This window comes from Anguilla rostrata, chromosome 2, assembly GCF_018555375.3.
Source record: "Anguilla rostrata isolate EN2019 chromosome 2, ASM1855537v3, whole genome shotgun sequence".
In the NCBI taxonomy this organism is placed as follows: domain Eukaryota; kingdom Metazoa; phylum Chordata; class Actinopteri; order Anguilliformes; family Anguillidae; genus Anguilla; species Anguilla rostrata.
The window spans coordinates 8,645,784-8,669,851 of NC_057934.1; the positions used below are offsets into that span (position 1 = coordinate 8,645,784).

Here is a 24,068-nt window from a genome sequence, read left to right on the forward strand (position 1 = left end):
TCATTCCAATCCAGGTCATTAATAATAATTATCTAAAAATCAGATAACGACAAAAGGCTAGTGAATCGAGAAAACGGGAATTCATCAAAACAACTGGTACCACTGCGAGACTAAAAAGGGAAAAAAAAACACTGCACGAACTGTTTAAGTCAAAGCACCCTGAAGAAATCCGTAACTCCCACATGAACTCAGTGTCAGTGGATTCCTGCGTTTTTCCTCTGATTTTGCTATAGGCCTTGTTAGGCAATATCGAGGAAGCAGAATAAACCAGGCTTAAATGAAGCAGCAACACTTCAAATGATGCATCGCCCAGCAGAATCTCCCCCCCCCCCACCGCCAGTTGCCTTTGGCATAAACCTTTTCAGCCAAGTGGGGAGATTGATTTTTCCTACCTTTCGCGAGCGCAGTTTACCGCGCGCAGCACACCGCCGTGTCATTATTCATCTTCCGCGTTTCTGCTGATGTAACGGAGCTCACGATTGGCCTTGCCGTTTTGGGGGCCGCCTGAGTGCCCGTTGTTTTCTGCAGGGCGTGTCTCGCCACGGACCCACAGCGGTTGCTGGGCGAGGGCAGGAAGGCCCTAGTAGCTTCCCCCACGAAGGTGGAGGCAGGGCTGGCTAGCGTTCCTACTCGAGTCCCAGGCTACAGGACTGCTCCACCACAAGCGGCCTAAACTCCGTTCCAACCACACCCGGGCCAAATACTTTATTTTAAATACTTTAACTTTTACTTCAAACGCCAATAAACTTCCTATGAGGCTGCTGACAATTTAAAGAAGAAATATCAATACATTTCTTTCATACCATTATGCATGCTGGTGAGTAAACATGTTTTGTTGAAAATTCTCCAGGAGTGCTTACAAATAAGAAGTATTCCCAAATGCGCATTTGAATTCACAAGCTGCTAACCTTAAAAAACCCTAATCACTGGGGCTCCACCGTGAATATAAATCTAAAGGTTAGCTACTCATAAACTAGCCACATTACAGACACCTTCTTCATGCACAACTTTCACAGAAAAACCCTTCCTGCTTTGAAGAAGGGACCCCTGCTCAGGCACTAAGCACTTCCCGCTTTGAAGCAGAGGCCCCTGGGAAAATGAACGGCTCGAGCGAGCTGGCTCGCCTCCGGGGGCCACACGCAACTGTCGAGGCCTGTTTGAAGCCACAGGGGCCCAGAAGTGACAGGGCCCACAAACACAGCCGTCCACACTTCTGTAAAAATTATAATAAATGCACATCTTCAAAACAGTTTGTCATCTATGCATCTGGGGATACAAATAGCAACAACAACAGGAACAGAAGAGACAGATCTGTACAACGGAAGACGCCACAGATCACGAGGACCTCCACCCACAGCGACGCCAGCCACCAGGCGAGAACGGACAAAGCAACCGACTGACTGACAGGCACACAGAGACGGACGGACAGACAGACGGACGGACAACGCGAGCTGGCAGGAACTCGGCCGGAGGCAGGAAGCGTTGGCAGAGGACAGGATGAAAAACGAGTGTTACGAGAAAAAAGAAGACGGCGCGCGGAAGATGAGGCGAAGGCGCGAAAAAAAAAAAGATGATATTAATAAATGATAGAAACAGGCAAATATACCAGGTAAGGTCTTGCAGTGTAGTATATTTCTTCTGCACAGTCCAAAAAATCGTCAGTGTCGGGCTGTTTAGCAGACAGACCAAGAAATTAAAGTTATTCACATCCAGGTCACGGGGTCAAGGGGGAAGACACAGAATGTGAGGAGAGAGAGGAGGAGGTAGTGAATGAGGGGCTGAGAAATTATCAGGGGGGGGGGGGAGGATCGGGGTGTTGTAATTGCTGAGAGTGGCTGTGCTGTGCTGTAGAGGGGGGGGGGGGGGTGCCTGTTCCTGAAGAGCTGCAGTGCCTGCTGGTTTTTGGCATGTTTCAGCATATATGCTGCTTAATTTAACTCACTGATACAGAGACCAATCCACACACCTGGCTTCCAGGGTCTGCTGACTGAATGTAAATCAGAGAAACCTGCAGACACTGTGGCCATCCAGGACTGGAGTTAAACCTGCAGACACTGTGGCTCTCCAGGAGTGTCTGACACTGTACACAGAGTGCTTTTTAGGGATGCCATTTTTCCTGATTTGTTCTGAAAAATCTGGAAACTGATTACTTTTTTAGACCCTAAATGTCTCAGAGGTAGAGGACCTTGTGTACCTCACAAGCGTGCGAGCACACACACACCAACACACCCTCACGTGCGTGCACACACACACACACACACACAGCTGATTGCAGAATGTGCAGTAGTTAAAGCCAAATGCCAATGGCCTCCAGAGACATTATAGAGTCAAAAAAAAAAAAAGAAATCAATATTTCCTGATTAATCAGGAAAAATCCAGGAAAGTCACATTCTCTGGCTTTTCCTTTCACAGCCTCTACTCCACACAGAACACAACCCAGGGATTAGTTGGAGTGTTTTTGTCGAAAAGGATGAAGAAATATAAAAATAATCCAAAAGTCTGGAAGTCAGGAAGCTCTAAAGGTTACAACAGCGGGTTATATAATAGGATGTACATTAATGCTGCAGTCAGAAGTGGGGAACCACAATATTGAATTTAATTAAAATAAATACACAGATATAAACAAGGAGATACATCCGACACCAAATTACCAAATAAAAATGAAGCTGAGTGGAGCAAGTGCCCCAATCGATACGGATATCTTGAGCTTGGACTCAATTATGATCAATTGCCTGACACTGTGGGCAGCATTTGTATGCAAGCATAACTTCAGACCATCATGAGCACAACACTCAGCGAGATGAGGTAAAGTATTGACTGAATTTTGCCCACAGACAAATTAAAAAATGTTTTGTGTTTTTCTTGGCAAGCTCTATGATTGGGAAATTTTAAGTTGCCAAACTTGTTTTTGTATTGAAAAACGTAACACAAATCAGAGAGAGAAGGAGAGAGAGAGAGGGAGGGAGAGTAAGGGTCAGAGAGAGGGGAGGGGAGATGATCTGAAGAGTAAGAGACAGTTTCAGGTGCCGCCGGATGATAGGCTGCTGACGCGTGATGTCAGAGCCCCTCTGGCCTGTAGGGTCGGGGTCTGGCAAGGGGGAGGGGACGTGGGGGCAGCGGGTTGCCGCAGCGACCGGCAGGGTCACTCACCGGCTCGTGATGAGGTTCCGTCTCCTTCCGCAGAGGGGGGTCGAACTTGACCTGGTCGACTGCGCGGAGGCGGGGAGGAGAACAAAAAGAGCCGGGCTTCACTCCTCTATTTACAGGCAACGTAAAACCCTTCATCCTTCCTTCATACACCCTTTCATCCCAACCTCTCCCAGATTACTTTCACACCGACAGCCACTTTTCGGAATCATTTTCAACGTGCTGTAAGTAACCAGCGCGTTTCCGTGAAGGACATTCTGACCTTGACAGGAGGTGGACTGAGGAGAAATAGCGTGCGTCAATTTTCAAGTTCGCGTTCCTGGGAGGGTCACGTCGGGTTTCAGAGTTGGTTCCTGTGCCCCGTGGTGACTCTAACGTACCAGCACCGTGACATTGAGACAGGAATCTGAAATAATTCTGTGCGTCGGGTCCCTCTCACCCACGCGGCCCTGTGCGTTTCATTTTGAGCTCTTTAATTGGGGAGGGGGGCCTCAAGAGCGGGAGAGGCTAACGCCGCGGCGCGGCTCGGCTCGCTCTTCAGCTTCTAATGGAAGCGGTTTGAATTTCACGCGGCTGAGATGCACGCGTCTCCAGGGAGACGGAGGTGCCCCGCGCTCAGCGACACTTTAGAGGTGAGAATGCGAATGTGTCAGCGAGGTGAGAGAGGCGCTAGCTGCACTAGCGCTCCCGCGTTTCTGTGCGCGGCGCACAGTGTGTGAAGGGAGATGAGAGGGCTTTGGCTCGCGGTGTGGCGCACACACGTACGCACAGGCGGCTCACACATACGCACAGGAACGACCGCGCCCAGACGAACGCCCACACACGCATACACGCCCACCCACACAATCACAAACACACACACACATAAACAACTGTGCGAGCACACATGCACGCACACCCACCAACACATACACTTTCTCACACATATATAAACACGCACGCACACGCACACACACACACACACACACTGAAACTCACAGTTAATCTCAGACAGGGTCTTCCCTTCCCGGTTGCTCCGGCTGGTTGAGTGGATTCTCTGGGGAACGACCACGGGGGGCTGCGGAAATTCAATCAACACAGAAATTCCACAGTAAATTTCCCCATCAGCAGCAGCAGCAGCCTAACCGGGCTCAGAAACGGCTGGCTGTGAGCTATCCCTTCAGCACCAACTTAAACCAGCTTTCAGTTCACTGAAGGGACACAGCCACACTTTTCTTGATTGACAGGGTGTGCTGGTTCATTCCATTGATGATAATGCAACAAAGCCACCCGAAACTCTCGGAGTAATGAATAAGTCGGAACCACAAACAATCAAATATACAAACCATAAAAAATCCATGCTCATGTTAATGTTTTATTTTATGCACACAGCAACTAAACTATACATCGGAAGCATGCGTAATTCATATATATGGTAGTATCCAGAAAGATGACAAATCCAGCTATCTCCAGCTTTGCAATGCAGCCCAGGAAACTCAAACTCCAGTCCTGGAGGGCCGCAGTGTCTGCAGATTTAACTCCAGTCCTGGAGGGGCCACAGTGTCTGCAGGTTTAACTCCAGTCCTGGAGGGGCCACAGTGTCTGCAGGTTTAACTCCAGTCCTGGAGGGCCGCAGCGTTTGCAGGCTTCACTCCAGTCCCGAAGTTATACTTTAAACCTAAACCTCAGCCGCTAACGTGTCTCGGCAGAGTAATGTTTTGGCAACATCTCCGCACCTGCGCCGCGTCAGCCGCGATGAGTCGCATTATTCATGCGCGTTCCGGATCCTTCCGTTACCCAGAAAAGCTCATCTATCGCCACCATTTGCATTTTTATTCGCCGCTGGTGTGAAACATTCCAGCGCACAAATGGCAGCTTCGGGGGTAGTTCGCTCTCCTGAATTCACGGGAGACTCCAGCGAGCGGGGAGTTCACTGCCTGTGTTTCCTGTGCTCGATTCCTGCACTGCTGCCATTGCAAACAGTACTGGGTCTAAAAATGATTTGAAATTCAGACATTTTGACATAAAAATTCTTCAGGTTCCTCCATTTTTAAAGAAACATTAATTTACAACAGTATCCAGAAGAACATTTTTTTTCTTTTTAAATATTGACATCCAACGTGGGGGCTAAGCCAGTTCCCATCCTAATTAGGAATGTCCAAAATAACCATTTTAACCCTAATTTGTTGGAAATTCTCAGGGATCTGCAAAAGCGTTCTCAAATTTTACCTGTCAAGCGTTTCCAATACATATTTGACCCAGGTATTACTGTAAAAGAGGAAGTGAGAAAATTAACCCGAGTTAAGATTAAGATTACAACACAACAGTCTTCCTTACTTCATAAAACCAGCGTTTTCAACCGTCAGGATCAGGATCGGGGTCGATCCACCCTGAAGGCCAGGAGCCGTGCCGCACTCCGCACCGACACACAGGCTATACATACACAAGCCATAACCGTCGCAATACATCAGGTGAAGCGGGAATAAGAGAGGCGCTCTGATTTCCCGCCCGTTGCCATGGTTAATAGACCGAGGCGAGCGCGCCGCTGTCGAGAGGCCCATTTTGATGAGGCGGAAGGAAGCGGATTGATGCCCGGGAGCCCCCTTTGCCCCGCCGCACCCCGGAGCAAAATGGCCGTGCGCCGTTTTGATGTCCCGTAAAAAAAAAACACAGGCGGTCCCAGGAGGCCCCGCTGCAGCGGGGTATAATTTATTTATCCCGTAGAGGAAGCCGCCCCCCCCCCGGTCCCCCCCCCCCCCGCCCCCAGGCTCAAAGGCGTATTTACATACGAGGCACGAGCTGCTCTTACATTACCAGCCTGCCATCCGCTTCCTTGGAAGGAGGCGAGCTCGAAGGCCGTGCTTCCTTCAGCATTTCACTCAGTGGTTCGTTTTTGTTGTTGTTGTTCAAAATGAAGAGAGGGAAAACCGCTCGCGAATTTTACATATGCTAAGCTCTTAAGACCATCTAACGCTATTGGACAGCGAGCCGTCAGTGGGGGCGAAAGGGGAAAGTACAAGGCTCTTTTCCCTTTCATGAAAGATCAACTACAAAAGATGAGTTGCACTTTTATTTACAGTAGTAAACTGGGGCCTTTTTAGCAAATTTGGCAGAAAAAAACAGCTTGGCGGGCAGGAACACTTCTGTGACACCTTTGAAACCTGCTTTTGAAGTGGATAATTAAATGTTAAAAAAAAAAAAAAAAACTTCCATTATGATAACTGATAGCTGTTACCCCACTAACAGCTTGCTCTCAGTGACTCCACAGGTAAAGCAAGGTCTCTGCCTTTATCCACAACACAGATTCCTCCAATGAGCCGGCACTGTGAGACTGGGAAAAACCTTCACCAACATGGCAATCAAAACATTAATATGTATGTATGCATCCCCATGCTGACTGTATGAAACCAGCTGCAGATTTCTCTGGGGTTTAAGGCATTAATTCCAATCCAACTCACAGGCCATGCCTTACAAACTCGTAACACGCTTACACACACACACACACACACACACACACAAACTCATACACATGCTTTCACACAACACGAGTAAATGCACACTTACACACACACACACACACAAACAAACTCACACGCATGCTTTCACACAACACATGAGTAATTCCACAATTACACAATTACACACACACACACACACACAATCTCCATTCCCCAGTGTTCAGAATGAACCCAGCCTGGTATTGCAGTATTTAAGTGCAGTTAGACAGGAAAGCCAGCACACCTCTGTAGCTCAAACACACACACCATAACACACACACACACACACACCCCGGTACCTTTCCACGCGCAGCGAAGCGCAGAGCCCGTCGAGACACGGGCGTGATGGGGAGAAACAGACCCCGGTATTTAAACTGAGGGGCGTAGAGAAGGGAGAGAGAGAGAGAGAGAGAGAGAGAGAGAAACAGACCCCGGGATTTAAACTGAGGGGCGGGGAGAAGGGAGAGATAGAGAGAGAAACAGAGCAGACACTACACCTGTAGTTATAAAAAAAGAGATGATGTTCAACACGGGGTGTGTCATGTAAGTACGAGTGACCCCAACACACCACAGCGCCCCCTGCTGGGAAACCCAGAGCCGCAAGAATGTGAGAGCCTGTGTCCAGGGAGAAAAACCTTCTTATATATTGTCCGGATAAGTCGAGAGGGCCCAGATCTGAACGCAGAAACGCACTGCCGTTTTTCCATCGCCACTTTTCCCTTTTAATTCGTCAGGGGACTTAATAAATAAAGGCTTTTTAAAGCGTCGGATTCACCTTCCTCCACCAAGAGCGCCCTGAGGCTTTTGAAAATAAGCCCAATAATTTTTCATCTTTGGCTTAGCCAGTTTTTCTTCATCTAATGAGATGGATCCCTTCTTTTCCCAGAACGCTCTGCTTCCTGCAGTTGGGAGTTACATTACACACTATTTTAGCATAATATTGCAGGATCTCCGGCTTATTTGCCACATCCAAATATGCCCCAGGTTATAGTACTATAATGATAGGATGGCATTAGTGGCTAGTAGTACAGAGGCTAGATAACAGAGCATGGAACTCAGAGGTTGCAGGCTCAAATCCCAAGTGGAGCACTGCCATTGTACCAGCAAATTCTCCTGAAATATGACAGTCACAGTCCAGCTATAAAAACGGACAGTATATGAGAATAAACTACTGTGGTTGAGAAAGAAGGGGTTTACCTCAGGCTCTGGCTCGTCGTCATCAAAGTCGGGGTAGGTGGAGTGGTCGGGGTTGTTGGCCTTGTCCAGGAGCTCGATGGCCAGCGTCCGACTGAGGGGCTGAGAGACAAAGGGATGCTGGGATACGGGGAGAATAAAAAACAGAGGAGGAACAGGTCAGGGTTCACGGTCGGAGCTCCACCTCTCTATCGATCATCCCTGTGAAAGGCGAGCGCTGGCGTGAGTCAGCACTGAAGGCCCCCAAGCCCTGCCATTGGCTGCTGCTAAGAGATCACAACCTTGTCATAGGCTAACTGCATTAACTGACACAGTTCAATTTCAGCCCTGCCTTTTGCCGACACTTCGTGATGCCCGCCATTCCATTGGCTGGTGCTGCTGGACGTGGTTGCTGATTGGTCTCTTCTTACCTGCAACAGCTTCTCAGTTGATGGCCTTTTCTTCGGGTTTTTCGTCAACGCTACTTTCACAAAATGGTGGAAATTATTTGTCCTTCGACATAAAGAAAAGAAACAAACAAAGGTTTAGAAGTGATTCCAATTACAGCAATATACACCAGCCTTTATCAGCTGGCATGGTTATATTAACTGCACCCAAAAGACTATCTTTTCATTATTTTTATTAAAATAGGAATTGTGAGAGCTTGCAGCTAATTGATGTTGTCAGCCAAAAAAGTTTCACCTATTTCCCACAGCATTAACTTTAATTGCAGAAAAAATCCTTCTCAAGGATGAGTGACTGACAGACAGTTTCTGGCACGCGCACCACTAAGAATTTATTTCTCTTACCATTTCAATTTGTCTTTCAATTTAGGAGGCTGGAAGTTACTTTTGGTCATCAGGAAGAGAGCCCTGTGAAAACAAAAGTTTTTAAATGTGCAAAAATGGAAAAGAAATGCAGTTCTTTTATTATCTGAGATGTGCATGAAGATACAGCACATAAGAATAAAAATGATGCACCATTAAATTATTTCTGCTTCTGCATCATGCTTTTACAGCATCTTTGAGATTAAAAATAATGTAAATTTGTAGGATTCTTGCTTAACTTTGTTAAACCTAAAAAGTTGCAATTACTTTTTTGTAATCTTTGCTGCGGAAAAAAGGAACAGGGATTTCAGGTTTGAATCCCAGCTGGGGCACAACTGTCGTACCTTAGAGCAAGAAACTTCACCTGCACTACAGTAAAAGTATCCAGGCGTTTAATCAATTGTATGTTAAAAACGAAATGAATAAAAATAATTAACCTGTAATAGCGGCTCTAGATACACAAGTGCCTGAATGTGAAGTACTGTTAGATTATAAATACAAACACTGTGTCTTTATGAGCCCAAATCAGCTGACCCATTTCACATAATTATCTAAAACGAGATCTCATTTACAGATTGTGAAATGGCCCGGGCACACTTTCATGCAAGACACTGAAATAAAATAAAATCAATCAATCAATCAATCTAAAGCCAAGGGTAAGATACAAGGTGAAAGAACTGAGTCTGGTCCGCACCTAACCCGGGTCAAATACGTGTTTGAAATACTTAAACTTTTCAGACAGAAAAATACAAAAACAGTGTACAGATCCCTGAGAATTCTCAGTGAAACCAAACTAAAAGAAATCATATGGGAAAAAAAGAACGTTCTGAATACAGATCACTGCTGGGTAGGTATTTGACAGGTGTCTGAGGTCTGGGTTACAGATGAAGCAGGCTGGGCATCTTTGCATGCAAGGTGCCGAAATAGAATCAAATCAATCAATCAATCTAAAGCCAAGGTAAGATGCAAGGTCAGGCCGATGGTACGGCTACGCCAGACCTGGGGGCAAATGCGTGCTCAAAATACTTTCGACTCACTACGGAAAAAAAAAAAAACTCCTGCGGATCTCTGAGAATTTTCAGCAAAAACATTCTGAACTCCCACGTACAAACATCCAGCAAAATATTTCTTAGGAATATTGGTAAATATTCTCAGATTTTTCTTCTAAAATGAACAAGGATAAATTTGCAGGGATATTACTGGTGTCTAAAGGCATCAGGCAGTAATTATTTAACCCGGGTCTGGGACATGGATAAACAGCATGGATGTGAGAACGCGGGGTGTCCGTGCCGTGACCTCTGACCTCATCGGGTGCAGCTCGAACATGGGGGGCTGCAGCTCGGCCAGCTCGATGGCGGTAATTCCCACGGCCCAGATGTCACACAGGTGATTGTACCCGCCCTTCCTCTCAACGGCGGCTACCTCAGGAGCCATCCTGCACACAGAGAGATCGCATCATCACATGGAGACCTCTATTATCACATAGAGAGCTCCATTATCACACAGAGCTCCATTATCACACAGAGAGCTCCATTATTACACAGCGAGCTTATGTTATTACAGAGAGCTCCATTATCACACAGAGGCCTCCATTATCACACAGAGCTCCATTATCACACAGAGACCTCCATTATCACACACGGACCTCCAATATCACACAAAGATCTCCATTTCACACAAAGAGTCACATTATCACACAAAGAGCTCACATTATCACACAGAGACCACCATTATGACACAGAGACCTCCATTATCACACAGAGAGCTCACATTCACGGCGTACAGACCTACATCGTGAAGGGCGCACGGGGTAGCAGGAGAGGGGAAAAGGGGGTGTCTTTACCAGTAAGGGGTGCCGATGAACGACTTCCTCTTGGCCAGAGTGGCGGTGATCTGTGCCGAGACGCCAAAGTCCGCTGGGAGACAGGGAGAAACGGTCGGGATCATAAAACCGCACACTTCCTTACCCACCCCAAATCAGCGGTGGAAACCGCACACTTCCTCACCCACCCCAAATCAGCGGTGGGCTTGCACAGTATCATCGCATTACAGATGGCCAAACATGAAAAAAGAGCCAAAAATCCAAAAGCAATTTCTTTGAAATTGTTTTCCTAAATATGGCTCATTTTACTCCTGGGAGTGAGTCATTTTTCCCTAATAAAGCAGCAAACGTAGCCGACTTTGTTTTGCACCGTCCTCAATCATAGTAATGTATCTGCCGCTAGCGTTTTCATGTTTGGCGATATATACGCATTTCCATTTCCACACCTTGCGCTTCCTTTTTTATCAAACATCAGTCATTTACAGCCGCAGAGTTTTGCGATGAGACTTTTTTTTTTGTGTGGCAGAAACGTTTCTGTGAAACGCGTTAATTCTGAAAAGCATCTTGGCCAGCGCGTCCGCGCTCTGCTCGGCGTTTCCGAAGGCGCGAATACGACCGGCGAACAGCAGGCGGGAACGAAGGTGGCGATTTCGGCGTCAGCGTGAAGCTTGCAGCCTGTCAGCGCACATCAGCTCAGAAAGCGTTCGTTAGCTACACAGCGATACCCTGCTGAGAATTCCAGTTTAAACCAGCCTAAACCGGTCCAGCGGGTTTTAAGTTTTCGACACTTCTAGCTGGTCAACCAGCTGTTTAGTCCACCAGTTTGACCAGCAGCTTATTCTACCAGCTTAACCAGCTTTGAACAGCCGCAGACCAGCTCTGACCAGCTAGAAGTGTTGAAAACCTTAAAGTGTTGAAAATCTTAAACTGTCATAAACCAGCTTAGAATCCCAGCTGGCCTTAGCTGGGATTTTCAGCAGGGCAACCAGTGGTCAAAATAAAAAAAGTGGTTGGAAAAAAAAAAACGATCCAGGTGTTTTGGTCCGGTGCGTATCATAAGTCAAAGCAGCGAAGATGTATGTATGTACTTATGCTAGTGGCTCTGAATAGACCATATGCTAAATGCCTACATGTAAATGATGACTGATGACCAACATGCTCCCTTTATTATTTCTTGAATCATTTCTTTCTTTTTATTATTTCTCCCTTTATTGTTTTTGTGCTATTTTTATTGCCCACTGATATAACGAGTCATGTAATTAATGAATCTTTTTTTTTTAGAATTGCCCTTTGGCCATTTAACTTTTACAAGACATTTCTTCTTTGGGGCCACTGAGTGAAGCTCTATATGCTCCTCCTACATGAGGGGATAACTGGCCTGAACACTGGCAATGGCTGAGAGAAGTCTCTGGAACCCAATAATGGGCAGAGCTACCACGTGCAACCAATCAGAAGCAGCAGTTCTCCACAGCAGAACACCAGGATTGGGTCACGTCAGTGTGTCTGACAGCAAATGATAGCTCCGCCCATAAAAGAAAAACCTGGTTTCCCCACGACAGCTGATTCCCATTACACACAAAACAATCACACGGTCTGGGGCAGCAAAAATTTACAGCAATAAGAAACAGAAGTAAAAAAAGCCGCAAACATTCTTACCTAGTTTTACATACCCATTATCGGTTAATAGGATATTTGCTCCCTTCAGAGGAAGAAAAACACAGCACATCAGACACATAAACACAGAAAAAAGCTTAAACTGCTTTCCCACGCATAGAAAACAAACGATGAAACATTTACTCATGCAAGCATCGCCACAGGAGAAACACTGACTCAAAATCAACACAACCATCAGTGACAGCACATTTTCCATCAAGGTACAGCAAGTACTTTGTTCTCTGCAGTGCTTAAGTTTCTCGTTCACCACACTGGCTGCAGATGAAATGCCACCATTGAAGGATCCTGACCACAGATAAAACAAATGACAAAAGTGGACTAGGTCTGCTGTTCACTGCTGCAACATGAGGGGAAAACAAAATGGACGACAACCATCATGAACACAAAGACTTACAAAGGCAAAATACGCAAGCCCCTGAACATGCAAACCATTAACAATCCCTGTTAGACATATGATCATCAGGGACGTCCAGCCGTACCACAAAGATGTGGCGGGTGGGACGGGGTGTGTCCTGACCTTACCTTAATGTCTCTGTGCATCTTTCCTTTGTGGTGGAGATAGTACAACCCCTGGAATGCAGAAATAATACCAGACATTATATTTTAATTTGTTTTTATGCACCCCCACACAAAAAATAGCGGGCATCAAATCAACCAGCAGACCACCTATTCACAAACACTGGAACGGTGCTCAAACAGATACCAGGCCGCAAAGCCGATCCATGCACTGGGACAGAGCCTTAACAGATACCAGACCGTGGGGCCCATCCACACACTGGAACAGTGCCTTAGCAGGATGAGCCACCCAGCGGTCCCAACAGCAGCTTTATCTACAAAAGCGTTCCCCTGGCGTCAGGCTTGGCTTGCTCCTGTCATCAGACCAAGGGACTGAACAAGGCACACATTTAATGGAAAAAAGGAAAAGAAAAAAAAAGAAGTACTAACAATGTTTCCAGACAAATTAACAACCAGCACTTTAATGAGCGTGGATTAGCGTCGGGCTCCCGACGGCAAAGCAACAGACCTGAAGCCTGCAGGCCTTCGCTGGGCGAAAAGGCTCTTCGCGCATCATTACCCATAAAACACCAGCGCGGTAGGAATGCGCCGTGCAGTTAATCTCTCAGCGATCTCGAGCAGCCAAAAGGCTCGCCAACCAAACTATCACAGCACAACACAACGGACGAGGAACAAAGTACCTGAAGCGTTTCCCGGGAAACGTAGGCGATCTGAGATTCCGACAGGGGGCCGGTCACTGGAAGACGAAGAGGAGACGAGCGTCAATTTCACCCACACGTTCCGGTTTTAATGAAGAACACGAGAAATTCAATAAAATGGCGTATTCCTCAACAGGGTTGGGGATCAGTTATATTTCAGTTCATTCAACTCTGGAAACAAACTGAAATTTATGGTAAACAGAGAATCTGTCAACACAGCTGTATATTTTCCTTGAGCGGTTCAGGTTCTGTACCTTTGCCAGAGGGTAAAACAGCAAATTAGCAGCTGGGAATTGAGCCCGTAGCCTCTGAATGACACAAACCCTGCTGCCACACATCATCCGCAGAGTCAGGATCAATTACCACTTCAAGACAATCAATCCAGAAAATTCACTGAAATGCAATTCATGAACTGGAAAAACGGCCTTTATGCGTGATTTTCTAGAACGATTTTCCAGTTAATGAATAACTGAATTGACAAAGAAAAAAAACCTACTGCAACCAACTTTGTATTTGACTTTGTTGTTACCAGTGACTTACATTGCAACGGGTGGCTAAAACACCTATGCTGGAACAGTGCGCACTGACGCCAGTGAGCAATGTCTCTCAACACGACCGGTGAAGCGAGCTTCAAAAAGCACAGCCCGGTAACACCCGGAAACAAACTGAGCGCGTATGGAGAGCGCTCACTTTCACGCTTTCTCTCAGGCCGCTCCGCTCAGGAGCGCCCGTCACGCCAACCGGCCAAGATCAGTCGCCGAGGCTCTAATTAAAACCCCAAATTAAACCCCCTAATTAAACCCCAATGCTCCTCTGAGCCCCCGGCTCCATGGGACAGGGAGGGACCGGGCAAGGTCTCCACGACCCGAGAACGAGAAGAGTTCCCGCAGCTCGACCTAAGTTTCAAGGCTGTTGCGACCGCGATGTCGCCGCTCTACCCTGTGCCTGGCAACAGAGACAAAGCTTTTAACAGCCATTCGGAAATAACTCTGAAAAACAGGCTAAGCTTTGTAGTCCCCCCCCCCCCCACCCCCCAAAGGCTAAAACCACAGCCTAGCCGGGCTCTATTCATTCTGCTAGCAGGTTAGCAAAGACCAGAGAGTCTGGATGTGATCCTTTGAAGCTGCTACATCAGTAATGAAGGTGGCCTGGGCTTTTCACGCTGAACAAACAGCAGGTCCTTCCAGCTCATGGATACTGCTTGCAACCTCATCATCTCACTTGTCAGTCAGAGGACTGGTACAGCGAGAAAATCTGGGGTGAACATTGGTATTTCTTGAGAACATTCCTGAGAACAAAATGCAAAAAATGCTAACCATTGCATGCTAACCTTTCGAAAAAATTAGTCCAATAGTCCATACAGTTTGCTGTAATTTACAGAAATTAAATGTGCAGTTATGCTGCATAAAATATTAAAAGGCAGCTAAGGCCAGTTTATACTTGGGACGCAAAATCCAGAAAGACAAACAGCGTTGCAGGGTCCGCTGACTTGGGAGTGCGTGTTTAACACGTGTAGGTCATTCCAGTGTATATATTTTCCGTTGAGATTACGGTGGACTGCTGAGAAGATAAAGCGATGTGCCTGAACGAGGTAATGCGTCTGTGCTGCTTCAGTGGACACCCCGCTGTAAAAATCGCGAGCGTGTAAGAACACCAATAACGTGAATGTCTGGGGAACAGAACAGTCTAATTACGGGGGCTGTCAGGTGGCCAATACGGGTAATGCGTGCGTGTCCCTGGGGTAGAGCCAAAATAGCATTAGCACGTGCGTGAACACACACGCGCGCACACACACACACACACACACACACACACACACACACACACACACGCACACACACACACGTGCACACACACACACGCACACACACATGCACGCACACACACACGCATGCGTACACGCATACGCAGGCACACACACAAACACACGCTCACACACGCACGCACAGACACAGAAACGCACACACATATTTCATTATTCCAAGGTTAATTAGAGAAAACCCTTTTTGGCTTGTCCTCTATCAGTGTGTGTATGTTTGTGTGTGTGTATGTGTGTGCGTGTGTGTGTGTGTGTGTGTGTATGTGTGTGCGTGTGTGTTTGCGTTTGTGTGTGTTTGTGTGTGTAGTCCAATTATTGGGATTGTCAGGTGTCCCACACAGGTAATGCACAGGTTCTCAGTCAGAGGTGATTTGACAAACCAGAACTGAATGAGGGTCTAGGCCAACTGCAGCCACAGGGTGCCTAGGTGCAGTGAAATTCACCTCAGCTAACGTAGCTTAGCACTCAGACTCGAGCCACACATACTGTATATATAGCAAAGCCCAGAAGTGGGAGAGTTTGGCTGGGCGTTCCCAAACTCACCTTGAAATAAAGCACAACCTCAGAACATGCATAAAAACAAAAACATTTCTCAAAAAAAGTACAGGTGGTAAACTCGCTTTATAACAACAAAGTAAAAAAAAAAACAAAAAAAAAAGTTTTCTGAAAAAAAAAAATAGTACATTTTTCTTCCCCCTTGCACTCTTGTAAAGCGCAAAAACAAATTTCACACTTGAAAACCTTTGACATTTTATCAGCAGAAAGTGAAAGTTTTTGTTTACAGAGAATTCACCGAGTTATACTTCTCATAAGGGAAAAAACGATTGAAGTTGAGCGTTGCCCTCTCACCATGGTAGATGTCTTGCAGGGATCCCCCTCCACAGTATTCCAAGCATATCCACAGTTTGTCTCTTCTGCAGGTTAAAAAAAAACAAAACAATTTTATGGCTCAAAATAAATCGGTCCAAAAACTACCCCATGGGCTGAAGGTCACAACAGACCTTGAATTATACAAGTACCCCCCGCCCCCAGCTGACCCGTCGCATCCCGCTATCATTACATGAAAACATTCATCCAGCGTTCCTCCTCTCTCCTCCCTCAGCATTTCAACATCAATCACTCCCCGCCCACCCCCCCACCCCAAAAAAAAAAGTAAAAAAGTCAGGATGCTGATGAAATATGCAGCAGTAGCAGCAAAGTCGATCTGAACATCTTAAAGCTGCAGCAGCAGTTAACACTGCAGCAGGGTACAGATCAGAAATCATGCCAACATATAGATGCACGGGATTCAGACACCAGGGGGAGGGGTTAGGATGGGGGCTAGGGGTTGTGGATGGAAGGAGAAGTTAGGGAAGGAAAGAGAGAGAGAGACAGAGAGAGAGAGGGAGAGGGAGGGGTTAGGGCAGGAGACAGAGAGGGAGGAGTTAGGGAAGGAAGGAGACAGGGGGATGGGTTACGGAATGAGGAGAGAGAAAGGGAGGGGTTAGGGAAGGAGGAGAGGGAGGGGTTAGGGAAAGAGGAGAGAGGGAGAGAGGGGTTAGGGAGGGAGAGAGGGGCTGGGGAAGGAGAGAGAGGGAGGGTTAGGGAAGGGGGAGGGAGGGAGCAGTTTGGGCCTAACCTGAGGTAGCTGCCGAAGTAGGCCACGATGTTGGAGTGCTTGCAGTCCTTCATCATGATGATCTCCTGCTGCACCACCGCAAAGTCTTCCCCTACGAGACGAACGGACGGGCAGACAGACAGACAGACAGCACTGATCAGCGGTGAGGCAAGAGGATCAGATCAGTGCTGCAAAGAAAATCCCAAACCTGTTGATTTCAGTCAGGTACATTTCTTTTTTATGTTTGCATTTTACTAGTAAAGCTCTATTCCTTCAGGCCAATGGCTGACACTGCTTCACGGAAGGTGTGACCATCTGCGGAGAGGTCATGTGACAATCAGCTGCCCACAGGAAGTCATGACCGCAGTCGCAGTCTGAACTCTGCTTCGCAAACAACCTTATCTGAGCCTCCGGATTCTTCAGATGGAACGCATTCATTCCGTTACAGTGTAACAGAGCTACCTCGCCCAGGAATTCCACTGCCAGTGTTCCGCCCACGGCACTGAACCTGCAACCCCGCCGGTAAAGCTGTTCTGACGGCTTTGGCCTGCGCGAAATCGGAGGTTAACCGGTGTCAGGGCCGCAGGCACCAGATTCCACACGGCCCTTTCGAGGCGGCAGGTTCGAGGCGGGGTGGGGGGGGGGGGTGTGAAGCTGAGTATCTGCGATATTTCACCTGAGCAACAACACCAACAACACGCTGACCAGGAATCGATACAGCCATTTCATTTTCATCGCGTGGCTTCTTCGTCCCTGCCACATCCTATTCATATCACCAAGGTAATTACATCGTCGCCACGGTAATCACATAGCAGCTTCTCGATTTCCAATAGCCCAATCGACAGAGACGCTGTCACCAAGAATCACCGAGGCAATTACATCACTGCTTCTGGACTTCCCACAGCCCGTCGATAGAGACGCTGTACCAGGCACCTAAAGACAGACTGCCCAGCATGCATCTGTGCGCTGTTGCCGGGTCAGCATGTTTAAGGGCAGGGCAGTGGAGTGATCTCATAGCAGCCCTGCAGGGAAGAGGTCTGTCGAGTCAAGCTGATTGGTCCGCAGCCAAGACACTGCATTCAGCTCCCCTCGCCCTCATAGGCCGGAGCTCTGGAGGATAGCCTCAGCCGATTGGAGGAAGGCTCGCCCCCCCCACCCCCACCCCCACCCCCCAGCCTGCATCCAAGAAGGCCCGCCTTCCCCCCACACACTCTGAGAGGCATCGAACCCGATGCCCCTGATCTCTGCTGACGAATCTTGGCTCTTCTCTCCCGAGCTGTACAAACACAGTGTCCATTCACCGAGCCGGAGGAGAAGCGCTCCGGGATGGAAACACCTGGGGCTCCAGGGGCGGATCGGGTTACCAGCGGACAAAATAAGCCTCCGCAAATTTAATTGCCTGGATATTTTTTTTTGAGCCCTCACCTTCGGAGCCTTTGCTTTAAACCGAACGCTCAGGCAATCTGGGTGCGTAAACGAATACATGAAACGTATGTAAATCCTCATTAATAATGCAGAATGTGTTGAAGATAGATTTTAAAAAAACGAGGCATAGGTCGCAAATGGCAGCGTGTTCCAGACGGCGGATGAGACTGATCCCTGAGTGAGGCTGAATCTTCAGTGAGACTGATCCCTGAGTGAGGCTGAATCTTCAGTGAGACTGAATCCTGAGTTAGACTGAATCCACAGTGAGACTGAACCCTGAGTTAGACAGAATCCTCAGTTAGACTGAATCTTCAGTTAGACTGAACCCTGAGTGAGACAGAATTCTCAGTGAAACTGAACAACTGAACCTACTTAAAGCATCTTAAAATAAAAGCTAATAAATATTTTTGAGCGTTGTCTTCCTGGATCCATGGTGGAAGATCAGGGAGGTTTCATAGCGCCGGTCACGGTGAAACGGGGCGACCCGAGCGGTGGGGGCCCCCTGCCAGGCACGCGGAAGTGCGCGGCGCATGTTTCGCAGTCACCTTGGCAACGCGGTGATGCGCTCTCCTGCAGTGCTGTGACACTGCGTTCCTGTAACACACCGCAACGCTGGCAGAACGAAAACGCACCAATCAAACGCCTTCCCTCCACCGTTCAGACTCCAGACACTGAATCAGAGACAACCAGCTGTGGTTCACTCTTACAATGCTTAAATTCCAAATATAATGACTACTGAGGACTGCATTTCTAGTCTCCATAGCTTTCAGATGTTATAATGATCCTACATTACCTCATTTATTTTTTAAAAACATCTTTTTTTAAAATCTTACATTTGGTCTGATCTGAAATTTATTCTTTAAATCAACATTTCTAGGGAAAAAAACAGAAGTAAGTTCAGCACTTCAGAATCCATCTTTCAGTAATTTACTGGGTGGGTGAATGCCTAGATAAAAAAAACCTAGATTAATTTTCAAACACTTCAATGCATACTTTCCCCAAGAGAAACAATTAAGGGAAATATTTTAAGTAATAATTCAAGTTTCAGGTTTAAATCAGATGTACGGAGGTAAATGAATGATTGCTGTGCAAGCAGCAACCCCTGGTGCTATTAATAATCTTTCTTCTATTAATTTCAAATGGAGATCCAGGCAAGCAGTGCTGTAAACCTTTGAAGAGTATGTTTTTTTTTCTCCTTCAAAATTCTGAGTAAGTGTTCTAGAACCCCACTGGTTTAAATCACCCGTAGGGATTGTGACATCAGCATCAGAACATTGAGTTCAAGAATATTCTAATGACATATTTGTGATCTCACACCTTAAAGGGTTGATAAGCAGGGACATGAAGGTGATGAGTTACTGAGGGAGATAATTTAAGAGCATAGCTGCCAGTGACGCCCGTTCCCTGAGCGCGTTTGGTCCCGGTTCCCATGTCTCCCTCCAGCGCAGACTGACAGCCCCGTAGAGAGGGACGTGACAGATGGAATTAAAGTGACAAGCTCGGATCCGGGGACAGGAAGTGATGTCACTGGCTTTGCACTTCCCTTCTGGAGGTACTAGGACGTGCCAAGGGGGAGGTCTCCCCGACTTCCAATGCAGATTCACCCCCCCCCCTCCCCCCACCTCAAGTGAGAGGGAGCAGCAGTCACTGCAGTTCTTGCTCTCCCTCATTCCCCCCCCCGTCTCCCTTCCTCCTGCTCTCTCACCTCTCACTCTCTCTTCCCCTATCTCATTTTTCTCACGCACAGACACCTCTTACCAGCACCCAATATCAACACCAAATCAGGGAACTTAACAGGGAGCACAAGTCATTCGCACACAGACCACTTCATTTACCAGTGCCATTTACCACAGCCTCAGCGGCTAACCTCCACCACAGCTAACCACTAATAGAGCAGCTCCATATGGGGATGTGTGAGAGTCTTAACAAACCGGTCACATATTTAGTTAGCTGCTCTTACCACAGTGTTTGCACAAGAACATTCTAGTGATGGCGTTATAAGTTAACGTAGTCGCTATTACTGGTAGTCTACATTTCCAAATTAAAATTGGCAAGGCTTTAAGAAATGAATTCATAATGACTTGGCACCATTGGCTGACTTGTGGTGATATAGTAATTTAGCGCTGTAGTACAATCTGCATGACAAAAATATGGGTCCCCAGTTTAATTAAACCCTGTAATTAAGGCGCTAAGCCCCTTCTTTAAATGCCAACAGACTATTTCTGTGATGGGAATATGTAAATGTGCACCAGCGATGTCGAATCTAATTGTCACCCGGTCTTTGAATGTTAAAACTGTCAGTTAATGACTGGAATCTCAGCTCAGAAAGAATGAAAGGACGGCCAAAGGAACGGTAAAAAAAAAAAAATGAATAACATGCTCTTAATTGTCAGTGTCAAGAGGAACTCTGCTAATGTCTGTTCAAACCCTCTACCAAGTTCCTCTCAAAAACACCCCCTGCCTGTTGTCTCTGACGATTCCCATGGCGATATGCAGAAACACAGGCTCAACAAAGGCCTTCGGTTCAAAGACTGCACGGGCTACACCTTGAGCTGAACGCCGCATCTCTTTGGTCCACTCGCACAACCCAAGTTGCGCTTGTTGCTAGGAAACTGCCTGGCTAGATCTACCGGTCAACGACAGCGGAGGCGGGCGAGCCAAACGGAGACCAGGGGGGAGAGGTCGTGTCCCCCACGGCGTTCGGGAGAGAGGCGGCCATTTCACTAAGACGCAACCTGCACACCGGAGCAATAGAAAGCCACAGGGATTCCCGCTCGTGTGCTCTTAAACACCGTAATGCACACGCTATGGGCAAATGAAAAGACCTTTTACTATGTCACACGCTGAAGGTCTAGACGAACTCAGAGCGCATTAAACCAATGCAATTTCTCATTGCAATTTCAGCAGTTATATACATGCATCCTGACTTCACACCTGCGTACAGGTGGAAGACCAAACTGTGCAAATCCAGAACTCAGGTGTTGTGCAAGTCATGCATCCTTCCTCTTAGAAAACCGGGCTCATTTTAGTGGATCAATCCCATCCAGAATCAGCAGATTCACTGAGCACTATATGATCTGGATGGGTCATTTGATTCACTGAGACCACAGCACATCCACTCCATGTGGCGTATAGACCAGTGAATTTACACAGCACTCACGCATGTGTGGAGGGGGGGGGCAATTCCATGAGTATTTTTTTCAAGGCAGCACCTCGGATTTGAACCTGCAACCTCTTTATTACAAGGCCCGTTGACCAACCATTATACTAAACTGACAGCATATTAAAAGGTTTCTCACCGCCCCCCCCACGTGTTTCGATTGTTCAGTGCCCTGGGACACCGGTGAGCAGAGTGCAATATGAAATTAAAACTGACCGATTGATCGATCGATCGATCGACGCTGAGATGGCTCCCATGCACAGCATGCAGGGTGCGGCACCTCCCGCTGATGCAAAGCTTCATTCACCCAGTGTGGATGCCGGTGGAAAGCGTACAGGAAGCTGTTTAGAGCATACAGGAAGTTGTTTATCTTCAAGACCAACCCCCTCCCTGCCCCGCCCAAGTCACCCCACAATTTGGGGATCGTTGCCCCAGAGCGAGATTTGTCCTTCCGTACCCATTGGAGGTGCAGAAGGACAGGGACGCGTTTGTATTTCCTCCAGCCCGATGACGTCATTTCCCAGCATGCCCCTTGCGTTTGAACGGCGGGAGTGGCGCAGGAACGCCCGTGCCCTGCGAAGGGGTCGCGCCCCCACCCCGGGGGGCGGGCCCTAAAATACGGCGTGGCGTACGAGAGCCGGAACGCGGTCGCCCGTGGCGATTCACCGACACTAATCAAAGTGTGCGAGCGTGAGGGGGGGAGGGGGGAGGGGGGGCACATCTTCGATCTGCGGCGAGAAATGCATCTTGGGTAGATTGTGTTTTGACAATCTCTCGTCACTTGAGAAACTGCTTCGACGGAGAAAAGGGGGGGGGGAGAAACAGCAGCGGGGAAAATATGTGGCGGATTGATGTGGAGAGATGGAGGAAGGGAGGGCAGGGAAGGAGAATACGAGGAAGAGAGGGAGATGAGGAAAGGGAGAGAGCACGGGGGAGAGAGCGAGAGAGGAAGAATTATGCAGGAAGTGAAATGAATCGCATAAGCTTAGTTTAAAACATTAAAGCGTAATATCCTACACATACAGTATCTACGGCCAACCAGATACCTGCAGTCAATGCATATAGGTGACTACTCAGGTTATCAAGTCAAACAGGTAGCCAAAAATAGATTTTATCTACTCCCTACCTGGTGCAGTTTGCACACGGACAGAAGAGCTGCTATGAAGCACGCGGCTGAAGGAGGCAGTCGTTCCGGTAGTTTCTTTCTTTCGCAGCGTAATGTGTGTTATTTTTACTTTTCTTTCAAGTGATGTCTGCACCCCTGAGGTTGGCCTGTTTTCGTTGTTTTATGGTTATGGTATCTCCCCTGTGAGAAATAAACACCTAAAAAACTGCACGGAGGAGGGGTGAGCATGGGGGGGGGGGTGGGGGTTGAGGAGGAGGGACGCTAGCGCTGGCAGGGCGCCTTGAGTCAGCTCAATTTCAGAACTCCCCCCCCCCCCCACCTTAAGGGGAACATCACCATAAAATGTAATGTTTGATGCTTAAATTGATCTGCCATACAATAATATGGCCAGAGAACACAGGGAACATCTGCAGAACAGATTCAGCACATTTTCCCCACTCTAATGTTCTAGAGACACACAGCCAAGCCAAAGAGGTGCATTTCAGGTGATATATAGACAAGTTGGAAAAATATTATTATTATTATTTCTCCTAACTGCCCCACAGTGACAGAGCAGGGAGATGCACATTAGCAGAGGAACATTTACTACAGACTGTGACATCACTCTGGAGAACCAATCAGAGCGTGATTAGCTCCCCTGGTTGGAGACCTTGGTCTTCAACCCTGTGCGTTAACCTTATGCCTCGCTGTGGGAAGTGGCCTGGGTTTGAACTTGCACAGTCTCGCCTGCATACAAAGGAAAGGAACACATAACAAGCAACCAACAAAGAAAAGCAGCACACAGCACAAGATAACCACAACAGTAACTTCAATCATGCTGGCAACCTAATGCTACAACTTCCCACCGAGAACAGGATCTGTCAGCACTGTAGCATAGCGAACAGGGAACTGGGCTAACATCTCCAAGGCTGCAGGTTCAGCTCCCAGTGGAGACAGGGGGGGAAAAACCCTTTTAATATGCTGGCAGTGAAGGGTAATGGCTTGGGAAGTGGCCTGCAGAGTGTAATGCAGAGGTTGCAGGTTCAAATCCAAGGTGGTGCCATGCGGTGACACTTCTGAGGACGGTCTTGGACCCAAACTGACGCAGCGAAACATCCTGCTGTTATCAGGGTGGCAGTGTGGTACAGCGGTTAGCCAACCGGGCTTGCAGCTCAAGAGGCTGGGGGAGGGGGTGGGCAATTTCACTCCCAGCTGGGGGGGGGGGCTGCTGTTTTACCCTTGAGTGGAGGCGCTTAACGGGAATTGCTTCAGTAAATACCCAGCTGTGTAAATGGCTTATGAGAGACGGTAAGCCGTGGATCAGCCAAAGTGCTGTAATGTAAATGAAATGTAAACTCAGCTTAATCTCGAAGACGGCCTGCAGCCGGCGGGCTGATGACACTCGCGGCTCTGCTCCAGCCGGGGGGGGGGGGAGCGGGGGAGGGGGGCTGACGGAGCACTCCCGACCCGGCTCGCCCCTCTCCGACGCGGGGCGGTTTGTTTGGAGAGCTAGGCCTCCGCACGCCTCCCGTTCCAGCCACCGCCGACGCTCGGATATTTCGCCAGGTGATCAGGGGAAACAAAGTAAACACACCGCCCCGAGAAGAACAACCCTTTCTATGACGGAAA

At 47.8% G+C, this 24,068-nt stretch overlaps 1 protein-coding gene across 10 annotated transcripts in view; it reads right to left on the reverse strand.

The window, feature by feature from the left end:
* Positions 1-24,068, reverse strand: part of LOC135245030 (mitogen-activated protein kinase kinase kinase kinase 3-like) — an 82,738-nt gene that overhangs the window by 22,407 nt on the left and 36,263 nt on the right. For 7 of the 10 annotated variants that reach the window (XM_064317799.1, XM_064317790.1, XM_064317843.1 and 4 more), the window contains exons 3-15: positions 16,771-16,861; positions 16,002-16,066; positions 13,316-13,371; positions 12,642-12,689; positions 12,102-12,144; positions 10,467-10,539; positions 9,927-10,058; positions 8,606-8,668; positions 8,228-8,309; positions 7,821-7,937; positions 4,126-4,204; positions 3,151-3,209; positions 1,607-1,669 (exon numbers count right to left, since the gene is read on the reverse strand). In XM_064317799.1, coding sequence (XP_064173869.1) covers positions 1,607-1,669; positions 3,151-3,209; positions 4,126-4,204; positions 7,821-7,937; positions 8,228-8,309; positions 8,606-8,668; positions 9,927-10,058; positions 10,467-10,539; positions 12,102-12,144; positions 12,642-12,689; positions 13,316-13,371; positions 16,002-16,066; positions 16,771-16,861 — 971 coding nt within the window. The remainder of the gene's footprint in view (positions 1-1,606; positions 1,670-3,150; positions 3,210-4,125; positions 4,205-7,820; positions 7,938-8,227; positions 8,310-8,605; positions 8,669-9,926; positions 10,059-10,466; positions 10,540-12,101; positions 12,145-12,641; positions 12,690-13,315; positions 13,372-16,001; positions 16,067-16,770; positions 16,862-24,068) is intronic. The other 3 variants (XM_064317807.1, XM_064317853.1, XM_064317862.1) reach the window with 1 other exon arrangement.